This window comes from Pseudonaja textilis, chromosome 11 (assembly GCF_049901715.1).
Source record: "Pseudonaja textilis isolate UNSWEBS1 chromosome 11, rPseTex1.2, whole genome shotgun sequence".
NCBI classification, from domain to species: Eukaryota; Metazoa; Chordata; class Lepidosauria; order Squamata; family Elapidae; genus Pseudonaja; species Pseudonaja textilis.
Genome location: NC_142000.1, coordinates 6461525 through 6473943, shown reverse-complemented (window position 1 = coordinate 6473943; position 12419 = coordinate 6461525). Strand labels below are relative to the sequence as shown.

Sequence of the window (12419 nt, the reverse complement as noted above, 5' to 3'; positions counted from 1 at the left end):
TTTGCTTGATGTGGTTTTCAGGAGAATTCCTTTGCAAACTTTACAGATGTTCTAGAGTTAGTCAGTCATCTGCCACGATCCTTTCGGATCAAGTCCTTTTCACTTTTTCTCTGCCCAACTTTTTCTCTGCCCATAGCATTGTGCCATGTCTGATGAGCTCTAAGACTGAAAACCAAGCAGAATTATATGATCGCTTGTAGTGCCAGCAGCTTGCTGAGGTTTTTATCACCCCCCCACAGCTCCATGCCTGATTGCTGCACACAAAATAAATACTTTCTCACTTGTTCTAGTACAAAGGTACAATGTCTAGCTTGCAGTCCAACACGATAAGGAGCTCTGGAGGCACAGTGGTTAGAATGTAGTGCTGCAGGCTAACTCTGCCCGGCAAGGTGGAATTTGATCCTCCCAGGTTCAAGGTCGACTCAGCCTTCCATCCTTCCGAGGTCTGTAAAATGAGGAGTCAGATTGTTGGAAGGGCAATATGCTGACTCTGTAAACCTCCCAGATAGGGCTGTCGAGCATGATGAAGCGGTATATATATCTAAGTGATTTTGCTCTTGTTATAAATGGGTGGTGCTCGTGTTTGCAGATATTCAGACAAGAGAAATGCACCGGTAATCAGATAACCCTTGGTTTATGTCTTCTGTTTTCTCCAGTATTGACTGTGCAGGTATTCTGAAACTCCGCAATTCAGACATAGAGCTTCGGAAGGGGGAGACGGATATTGGAAGAAAAAACACAAGAGTGAGGCTCGTGTTTCGTGTCCATATCCCACAGCCTAGTGGGAAGGTTTTGTCCCTTCAGGTTGCCTCTATACCTGTTGAATGCTGTAAGTTTGCTCACTTTTTGGTGTGGGAAATATTTATATCCATACATATTTCCCACACATGTCCATAAATATTTCAGGATTTAAGCTTGTACTTCATAAGAAATATTACATCGAGTTAGCTTTTTTACTTTCTGTCACTGGGATTTTTAGAAAGCTCCCTTTACTTATTCTGATATATTCATCTGCGGACTTTGCTTCTGAGACTGGTAGTTTTGATCTCTCCTTTTTGTCAAATGCCACTAATCGTGAAATGCTTTATTTGTTGCAACTGGTATTGAATTGTTATGCCATTTCATTTAATATTTAGATGTCTTTTGCATTTTGGAGCTGATTGGAATTTGATAACTTTTATATTACTTGGGCACATTATCAGCAGCTTTGATTCGAAGGAAAGGTTAGGACGTATGCTGAACAAAAATGTTGGAAAACAGTATGGAACTGCTTTAGATCAAACCCCTTTACAAGATCAAAATGTGAATAAGTGTGTTTGTGTGTAAGTCTTTCTAGAGCTTCTGAAGGTGTATAACTATAGTTCATTTTCTATAAAAATATACTTTTATTACACCAGTATTTATTGGAGTTTGTAGCAAATATCAATAGCCAAAGTTACATATTATATTAAGCAAGTGATGACAATCAGCAAGCCTACGTTTGAGACCCGAGTGCTGCTGTGTAATGGGGTGAGTTCCCATCATTTGCTACAGCTCCTGCCCACCTAGCTGTTCGAAAGGAGCAAATGTGAACAGATAAATAAGTACCACGTTGGCGGGCTTATTAATGGGGACATGAAAGAAGCCCCCAACTGGGCAATGGTGTCATCACAGGTTAATTATTTCAACCTGGAAGTGCCTCATTGCTTCCGACACAAAATCATCAGCAATAAGTTATGCTTAGCATTGTTCGTAATTTCACAGTTAAATTTGATGGAGCATAATGATTTTCATGAATGGAGGCAAATATACATGTTCCAGGATAATGTTGCAGGATCCAATCTGGACCGGTCACCAGAACCAGAGATTTTATCTTCTGAGCTTTCTGACTCGTGCTAGAGTCCCATCTTCTAAAGATTTTGAAAGAGTTTTGAAACTAACGGTACAGGGATATAAAAATGTTGCAACCAAGTTACTTACTGCACTCATAAGGCACCTTTTAGTCTAGGGTGTTTAGCAAATCCAACCTGTGTGGTTAGTTCATGTTGAGCCAAGCAATTTCAGAATTTTTTTTTGAGTTAACAGATTAAACTGCAGTTCAGCTAAACATAGGAAAATGTGTTGCCTATGTGAAATAAAAACAGGGAAGGCAGGGGACAAGAAATGATAAGAGTCACATGTGTGTAGGTTCTAATGCATTTTTTGTATTTCTCTTTCATAAAGCTCAGCGATCGGCTCAGGAACTTCCTCAGATAGAGAAATACAGCATCAGTAGTTGCTCGGTAAACGGAGGCCATGAAATGATTGTTACAGGCTGTAACTTCCTTCCAGAATCAAAAATTTTATTTCTGGAAAAGGGACAAGGTAAGCCAACCTGTTTCAAGTAGCATAATAGTTCATAATTCTCAGTGCCTTAAATATTCATTTAAATAAAAACAAAGGATGTAAATTAGTATAATATTCTTGTATATACAGCAGTATCGAGTGTTATGTTTTGCTCAGATTTTTCTCTAGCTTCTGGTTTGATTCTGGTGGCCCATGAAACAGCCCAAATCATTCTATCTATTTCATGGTTCTGTTTGCATATATAGATTGACCATTTGATGCCTGCAACAGCAATTATCCTATGAATTATGCAAATATCTTCACCCAGAACATCATTTTTCTCCCTTCTTAAAACTAATCATTCAAAAGTCACTTTATCCATAGTTCACTTTTCATTTGGAGTTAATTAGTCAAAGTTCAATTCTCTTTGGCCTTTTTATCTTTGAACAACATAGGTATTACTTGGTCAAATATTTAACATGTCTACAATGAATAAAGTCTTGAAAGTCAAATGAACACTATTAAGAGTTGTGCACTGTGTGTTTTGTATATATTTAATAATTGAATTACTTTAGAATGAGCTGATACCTGATCCGAAATGTTTGTCTTTGTAGATGGACGGCCCCAGTGGGAAGTGGAAGGCAAAATAATTAGAGATAGGAGTCAAGAGGTGAGATTTTTTTTTTTAATACTAAATTACTTTACTGATTTCTGTAAAGATCCTGGTGGAATATTAAACATAAAGTAGGCAGCTATTTTTTTCTTAGCATTTATGTCAAATGTGCAAAAATATTAGCAGAATTTGAGCCAGATTTATAGAGGAAGAAAGCAAAATCGGTGGGTGAAGTAATATTAAATAGAAAAACTTAACCTTCAGTCTTGAGAGACGAGAAAGGGCAAAATGATGTGCAGAAAGCAAACACTAATAATGTTGGGATTGTGGGAAAGGAAAGAAGAGGAAGCTATAAATAATACAAGAAAGTTACAGCAGCTGCCAGATTTGATTCACAAACTAGGGAACCTAGAAGTAAATCTTTTTTCAGTAATTGAAGTGCCAACTCTTTTCCCTTCCCCCATTGGGGTCTTCAGCACCGGTGGTTCAGATGTTAGCTTAGTAAGCTAACATTTTGGAAAATTACAATGATCAGAATATGTAAATATTCCAGTGTATGTAAATATTCCACGATGAAAGCATCGTCCTCCACTTAAGATTACTGCTTCATGAGGTATCCTCCCTGCCTTTTGAAGTAGGGCCCACATGCAGAAAACTCAAATATCCTGCCACTCATTTTTAGGAAAAGTGGCTTGTGGAAAGGTGTCCCCACTGAGAATTTCAAGGAGCCGAGATTCTCAGTGGTGACCTATTTCCTAAGAATGATTTTAAAAATGTGCTTCAGGAAATACAGCATGTAATTTATGAGGTCTAATGAAGACGATGAAAAAAAAAGCCTTCCGAGACACACCTGGTCTTTTTCTACTATTTTATTCATTTTTTTACACAGGCTGCACTCATCCTTGAAGTTCCCCCATATCACAACAAAGCAATTACAGCGGCCGTCCACGTCCAGTTCTATGTTTGCAATGGCAAAAGGAAAAAAAGCCAGGCTCAGCGTTTTACATATACTCCAGGTACTGATTATGGGCAAAGAAATCAGGAGTGAGAATGGCCTTTTCTTTCAAATGTCTCTAGTCCTCCTCTAGTCCTCCTCTAGTCCTTCTCTAGTCCTTCCATATCTCCTTCTGAGATATGTTATTTATTTTACATAGAAAATTAGGTATGAATTGGAGAGAAAAAAATAACGAGGAAATTTTTCAATGATTTTCCTAGAACGTTTTTAATTTAGCATCAATTGACCTGTTTTTTTAAGGCACTAAAGTAGAAACCAGGGGACAGTGAATTCTAGTTCTGCCTTAGGCATGAAAGCTGGCTGGGTGATTTCTCAGAGAACTGTTGTAGTGGAGAAAACAGAAGGAGGAAGGAGTATTATGTATGTTGCTTTCTTGAGTTGCTTATAAAATAAATTAATAAAGATAGGATAAAAAAAACTTTAAAAAAGTATTTCTGTTTACTATCAAGTTTCTAACTAGGACTGCAAATGAGGAAAAATGCAGCTATGCATATTAAATTCTAATACTTATTCTGAGTGAATAAATTATTGTTTGAATGTTAGAAACAAGAAAAGTCTTCAGCTAGTATGGAGCTGAAGGTTTTTGCTGCATTATTTGATCCATCATAAGCTAGGATAGCCTATGGATTGTGGTTCTCTTATGTACCATGTCAGAAAATGAACATTCAGGACTGATGAACAGTCATAGGTCCCAAACTGTTTTTGAATGAGACTCCATTCAAACTTGAAATTCTCAACTCTAGAATTTTATTCTTTTTTAAAAATTCTTTTTATTATTATTGCAGTTACAAAATGGCACTTCATTGGCAGCAAATCACAAAATGTTTCTAGAATTTTATTCTTTAATTCCTGTTGCTATAATGAGAAAACCCTTATCTGCATTATCTCAGAATAAGCAAGTGTATTTCATATCATACTTTTAAAGTATGTTATGGTTAACCCCATTTTCCATGCATATTCACTGCCATTCATGTACATGCTAGTTTTGATGTGGGGTAGGACAGCTTTTTATTCGATTTAGTTCTGATGTTTATCATTTCATCTGTGAATTTCCGCTGATCCTTGTTTTCTTGTTACACAGTTGTATTGAAACAAGAGAACAGAGATGAAATGGATTTGTCTTCGGTTCCATCGTTGTCCCTGACTCACTGTAAAGGACTTTCTCCTGTGCAAACCCAGTTGCCTTCACCTGATCCAGGGCTTTCACACGATAGTTTACTTCCTCCTTCCTCCAGGAACCTTGTCTGTCCCATACAGCCGCCGCCCTTCACCCCCATGGTATCCTCAACAGTAACTCAGTTGTCACACATACAAGGTAGAAACATTAGTCCAGGAGAAGAGCATCCTGTCCTGTCTTCAGCTGTGGTCCATCCGTCTTTTCAGGTCACAGCAGCATCTTCTGTGGGGCCTTCCTATCAGTCTATGCAACCCAATGTTATGTTTAATGGACAGTCTGGTCTTCCCATGGACCCTGCCTCCTCTAGTCAAGGATATGAGGCAATGTCATTTCAGCAAGATGCACCTGTACCTCCACTGATAAACCTCAGCTGCCAGTCTCTGCCACCAATCCCATATCATTCTTCGAGTTCAGGTTCAGTGTCAACTTCCGTTGCAACAGGAGGACATACTTCAGCACACCTGGCTCAATCGAGACACTCCTCTCCTCATTTGCAATCCATGCAATACCATTGTCCAGATCCTCAGCAAAGTCCTGTCTCTCCTGCCGTGACTCAGTCCCTTGGGCACCCTTCCACCCAGTTGCAGCCAATGACTTATCCTTCAAATCCAGGTAATTCCTCATCATCACCATCCCCCAAATCTTCTCATTCTTTAGTCCATTCACCACGATCTGGGCCATCTTCACCACAGTTGCAACCTATACCTTACCATCTTTCTAGCTCGGGATCTGCCTCATCTCCTCCTCCAGCCTCTGTCAGTCAGTCTGGGCAACAGTCCTCCCCACAGGAGCATAACCCAGGTTTGGGAGGAATGGCTACAGCTTCATCTTTGATGCATCATAACATATGTGACACATCTCCATTTCCATCAGAAGGGTCAACTGTTAATATTAAGCCTGAACCAGAAGATCAAGAGTTAAATTTTCAGACAATGGGATTGCAAGACATCACGTTAGATGATGGTAAGTGATGCTACATAAGGAGAATATGGTTAAATAGCTTAGTCCTTTCAGAAGCATCATATAAGAAAGGATTATCATGGATCATACATACATACATACATACATACATACATGCATACATATATATATATGTTTTGTTAAGTTTTTGCGGGTACTTACATGAATGGTATTCAGGTTTGTTCGGGTATTTTCCCATGTCATTATAGTTGTGCTTTTAAAGTTGTAGCAACTTTTCGGCAGAATCTCATCTGCCATCATCAGGCTTCTGTATTGTGTTCGTCTGGAGTCATCTCTTCTTTTCATGACTCCACCAGACTGTCAAGAGATGACTCCACCAGACTGTCAATTATCTGGAAGCCTGCACTCTCAAACAAAAAAAATCTCCACACCACAAGCCAGGCAAACACCTGGGCACAAACAGACTTCCCCTGATACCTCCAGCTCAAACACACCCCAACCAGGAACCCAGATGAAACCTAGCTTCCTAATAAATGATAGCCATCCATTTACTCAGAGCCAAGCTGCACCAAAAGCCTCCAGTGCAGGAAACACAATATTGCCAGCCAATCAAGACAAAATAAGCTACAAAACAGACAAAAGATATTAGAAACACCAATCAAGCAGAACACAGCAAACTCCAAGACCAATACACACAGACCAAGGCTCCCAACCAGTCAGGATGAAGAAAAAACCATTCTGGCACAGCAGTAGGCTAGCCCCAAATTTAAAACAGAAATGGCTGTGAAAGTCTGACTCACAGACGAACACAATACAGAAGCCTGATGATGGCAGATGAGATTCTGATGAAATGTCGCTACAACTTTAAAAGCACAACTATAATGACGTGGGAAGATACCCGAACAAAGCTGAATGCCATACATGTAAGTACCCGTGAAAACTTAAGAAAAAACACATAGATAGATAGATAGATAGATAGATAGATAGATAGATAGATAGATAGATAGATGTCATATTTTCCAAATCATTTTAATATCTTGTTCATCTGGGAATTAGAATACTTGAACATTGTGTGATGATAGGGATATCCTTCCTCAGTTAAAATTTGGTACACATCAGACTTTTATAAAAAATATCTTTTAGAATGGTTATATTTTGTTTATAGTGTACTTTTAGTACAATAAGTATATCCAAATCGTTCAAATATATTTATTTTCTTTCTCTTACTCTTTCTCAATGCCCAACTTTCATAGCCATACGTTATCATTATTGGAAAGACCATTGGTTATTTCATGGAATGTTCACAATCTTTCCTAGATTTCTCCTTGCCCAAACTCAGTTAGAAATGAAGAAGCTTCTTGGATGAGAATCGAAACACCTTAAAAGAAAAAATCAGAAAGTCCAGTTGCCTTTAAAATAGAAGCACCTTTGGTTCAACTATTCAGCTAATATCAACGAAATAGCAAGAGTTCAGGAAGAGCAATCCCAGATATATTCATTCAGTGGCCAATCTGTGATGGATATTGGTGATTTGGACTATTAGTTATGCCCATTACATCCATTCCCAGTCATTTGTGAATGAGCATCTCATATTTTGTGTGAATGTGAAGAATATAAATATGAAGACTGAGAAAGATTGGGCAAGGACTTTCATGAAGGGTGCTTTATGAATTAGTTGTCAAATAGCATTTTCCTATGGCTATTTAGGAATACCTTAAAGTTGCCAAGTTTCAGAAACATTGATTTATAGTATTTTTGACAGGTGTTCTGTGTGTGCCTGTGCCGTTGTTTCTTCTTTCAGACCTGGTGATCCAGTGATCTTCTTATGATTACCTAGAGTGATTGAAGTCAGTGATGGGACTCAGCCAGTTCGCACCAGTTCGGGAGAACCAGTTGTTAACTTTCTGAGCAGTTTGGTGATCTGGTTGTTGGAAGAAATCATTAGGGCCGAGAACCGGTTGTTAAATTATTTGAATCCCACCACTGGTTGAAGTCCTTGTTTACTATGCCAGAAGAAGTAATTTCCTAGGGAAAAAAATCCCATTCCAAAGCTAGTTCAAAGTGCTGTGTCTGGTTCACTTAAAAAATACGTTTAACCACCGGCAAGCTTTCTGCTTCATGTCATAGTCACAGGTCCTGGTTAGAAACCATAGCATGGGATTCATCCTCACATGGCAAGGCGAAATCAAACAATTTAACTCATTGTGTCTTACAGTGTTATGATAGGAATGAGAAGAAATGTCAAAGATCATTCAGTCCAGGTTCTGCACAATACAAGAAGTGTTAACGCAGAATATGAATGCAGTATGACGCCTTCATAGTCTCTGTTTGGGTAACTGATTAAAATCCCCCATTGCTGCTGTTGTGGTTTGGTTAAACGCTCCACTTAAATCATTTGTTTCAAAAAAGGACCGTTTGTGTTTTTTTATCTGTACATGATTACAGTTTCATCATTTTTAGCATTTTCCTCCCATCTTTCCCTGATTTCTTTTATCAGATTTCTGGGTAAGATGTGTGCATTTTTTATATACCCTCCCCTTCTTTTCTGTTTGGTTTAGCAGAAAAGAAGATAGTATTTAGGGGGGAATGGGATCATGCATGCATCTTGTTGAGGTAATTCCCCGTTAGGAGAATGAGCGCATACAGGGAGACGTATTTGAGAGAAGTGTTTGAATAATACACACACAGTACACAGATACACTGTACAGTAAATGTAGGTTTTTACTTCCAGAAAGGTTTAAGCAAAGTCCAAAATAAGCAATCCAAAGTCATTCACAAGTTAAATCATCCAGTTTTCAATCCAGGGATAATCCAAATGTCAAAGTCCAGTATCAAAAAACAGTTCAGTATCAGACTTACATTAAATCCAGGAATATCAGTCAATTAGGAAAAATGGAGCAACGGCAATACTTTCCAACAGAAGGAAACAGAGATACACTCACACTCTCTTCTGAGACTCAGACTAAGCAACCAGGTTTCTGGCTCCATCTTATGGCCGTTTGAGAAACCACACCTAATTACAGTTTTGCATTTTCTTAAAAGTCACAGTTTTAAAAGGTTTATCCTGGTTTATATATTTCTAACCCAAATAGCTGTTAGGTGACTCATATTCCTAACACAATCTTTTTAAAATAAACCTTCCAGTTCTGAAAATCCTCCTCCAGCTTGAGCCAGACCCGTCTAATTATATTTTCTTCTCAAAATAAGCTTCTGTATCTGACTGGTACTTATTCATGTCTTGTTACTATATATTTACAGTGCCATTTAAGTTTCCCTGCTATATTAATTAGCAAGATATTAGACTTCAAAACCGCAGCCCTGCCTTCTCCTTTCTCCTAACTCGTTGGGGACAAGAAGCTGAGCAGCAAACTGGAATAGCTCTTGATTTGTCTTTCTCTCGGGCAAGGTCACACTTACCAGGCTTTTTGCCAGCCATGTTTTTCTGGATTTGTGAGGCACACTGCAGCCTTAAAATGAAAAAAAAAGCTCTCCAGTTTGGCAACAGAGGTCACAGTTCAAATGTTTCCTGAGATAGCTAGTTCATTTCTAGTGGAGGAACTATTTATAAGCCCTGTTTCTCTTTGGGATTTAAAAATGTACATAATTTATAAAGACCAAAGTGGATGCATGACTAAGAAGGCGTGGAGTTTTCAGGATGCCTTCAGTGAAAGTGGACGTTAAAAATGCAGTTGAGGCTTTATCTTCACATGATTAGTTTTATAACACTCCCCCCACCCCACCCCGTTCTTGCAAGAGAAAACTAAAACCAACTGAGGACATGTCAGTGTGGTTTTAAAAGAACCCTCCTGAAATCAGTCTAGTTGAATATTTTGCAGTAAATAGCGTGTTGTATAATATAGTAATATTGATCCAAATTCAGATTAGCCGCAGTCTTTCACATTTGGGTTGCAACTCCATAGGGATAGGAGTTGTGAAGAGAGAGAGAAAAATTAATATTGGTATCGGATGGAGACATCAACAACGTGTCATAAACCCCAAACAAAGACACTTAATCCCAGAAGAATATATCATGTGATCCGTTATGTACAGTGGAGCTCCTGAAAGCTCATCACTGATACCAAACTCTGCCAAGAACACATTAACACCTCAAGTATTCAAGGGTGTAGAAATAGAATAAATTTCAAGGCAGCATAGCCTACAAGTAGAATTCAGGAATCCTACCGAATAGATTAGCTCTTCCTGTATCCGGCTGTCTCTGGGCATATTTAGTTTTTTTCTCAAAAGACTTTTTTGAGTGGATGACATTTCAGGCTTTGACCCTGTACCACTTTGCATCTTCCTATCTTTGCATTATGTGGGCAGTTAGGTTTCTGTACGGACAAGCCATTGTTGAGTGAGTTCAGTTTAGGAATTACCACCAGCAATAGCATTTAGACTTGTATACCTCTTCACAGGGCTTTCCAGCCCTCTCTAAGCCGTTTACAGAGTCAGCCTCTTGCCCTTCCAACAATCTGGGTCCTCATTTTACCCACCTCGAAAGAATGGAAAGCTGAGTCAACCTTGAGCCGGTCAGGATCGAACTCTGAGCAGTGGGGAGAATTAGCCTGAAATACTGTGTTCAATTCAGCATTCTGAATGCTCCCTTTAGAGCAATATAGCAATAGCAATAGCACTTAGACTTATATACAGCTGCCCAGTACTTTCCAGCCCTCCCTAAGCGGTTTACAGAGTCAGCCTCTTGCCCCCAATAATCTGGGTCCTCCTTTTACCCACCTTGGAAGGATGGAAGGCTGAGTCAACCTGGAGCCTGATGAGATTTGAACTGCCAGATTGTAGGCAGCCGGCAGTCAGCAGAAGTAGCACTCTAACCACTGCGCCACAGAGGCTCCTTCCCTTATTAATTGTTCTCACTATTAGGAAGTTTCTCCTTAGTTCTACAGTTGTTTCTGTCCTTGATTAGTTTCCCCTCACTGCTTCTTGTCCTGCCTTCAGATGTTCTGGAGAATAAGCTGACCCAGAATAATACGTTCGTATAAAGTCATTAATTTCTTTGACATGTCACTTGGAGCGCTCTTGGCAGGGCATACTTAAGGATAGTATGATTTCTCTTTGGAATCAATTTCTGAATTACAGCTCTCCCATTAATTGTTGCATGCTGGAAAAGGGCTGTTCCTGCTTGGTCTCCAGTGTGCTGGGTGCCTGCCCAGGTAACCAGTGACATCATTCCAATATTGGAATTCAGTTTCTTACAGTTTTGCATAGCTTGTTGACACAAAGATGGGGGTGGTGGTGGTCAACTTATTCTCCAGAACATCTGAAGGCAGGACAAGAAGCAGTGAATGGAAACTAACCAAGGACAGAAGCAACCTAGAAGCGAGGAGAAATTTCCTGACGGTGAGAACAATGAACCAGCGGAACAGCTCGCCTCCAGAAGTTGTGGATGCTCCATCACTGGAGGTTTTTAAGGAGAGACTGGACTGCCTCCTGTCTGAAAGGGTGCAGGGTCTCCTGCTTGAGCAGGGGGTTGGACTAGATGATGTCCAAGGTCCCCCCCAACTGTTATTCTGTAAAATTCTACTTTAGAAGGCAAAAGAAAATCGTTTCAATGGCTTTATCTAATGTCACTTGACATCTGTTCTACTTAAAACTATACTGCCTCCTGACGATTTCCAAATGGGCATCTGGTAATTAAGTAGTCTATCATTTTAGGTTCTCATAAATATACATAAATCAGATTCCTATTTTATCTGAGTCAGCTGCCAAGTGACTGAATTTTGATCACGTGACCGCAGGGACGTCGCAACAGTCATAAGTATGAAAAACAGTCATAAGCCCCCTTTTTTTCAGTTCTGTTGCAACTTTGAACGGTCGCTAAATGAACTGTTATAAGTGGAGGACTACTTATATTAGCCTCTGTCCATAAGTATTTGTATCATGCTGATACAAACTCCCAAGAGTTTGAAAGAAAGCAATTAATGTGTGAGTGGAGATGTTTCTGTGCGTCCGGACTGAATATTTAGAACGATTTTCAGGAAAATGTAAGAAACGGTGGAACTAAACTAAAAGGAAATTAGCTTGCAGTCCAGGAAACCTAAGAAGGGCCTTGTATAACAGAAGATAAGATGAGAAACAGAGGATTTCTTCTAAATCCTGAGCTTGGCGAATACAGATATGACCCCTTTAAAATCGCAAAGCTGTCCGTCCTTCGAAGTCTTCTGAAGAGCAAAGTGTTGCCTGGTGTTTGGGATCCGTGACAAATAAGCAGAGACAGAAGCGGGTTCAGGGTAGGGAATGTAATCATATGTGTGCTGCACAGCTCAGGGGGTTGTCCCAGGATGCCTCAGTGTTAGTCCTCTGCATCTGATGGCTAAGAGGGCATTGCAGCCGGAGAGAGAACTAACCCCCTTTTGAGACAAGCCATTGCTCAA

General features: G+C 39.5%; 1 protein-coding gene across 4 annotated transcripts in view; it reads left to right on the top strand.

The window, feature by feature from the left end:
• NFATC3 (nuclear factor of activated T cells 3) overlaps window positions 1-12419 on the top strand; it is a 47393-nt gene that overhangs the window by 33131 nt on the left and 1843 nt on the right. For 2 of the 4 annotated variants that reach the window (XM_087940538.1, XM_087940537.1), the window contains exons 5-9: window positions 657-829; window positions 2203-2343; window positions 2919-2974; window positions 3807-3933; window positions 5014-6072. In XM_087940538.1, the coding sequence (XP_087796664.1) occupies window positions 657-829; window positions 2203-2343; window positions 2919-2974; window positions 3807-3933; window positions 5014-6072 (1556 nt within the window). The remainder of the gene's footprint in view (window positions 1-656; window positions 830-2202; window positions 2344-2918; window positions 2975-3806; window positions 3934-5013; window positions 6073-12419) is intronic. The other 2 variants (XR_015744941.1, XM_087940539.1) reach the window with 2 other exon arrangements.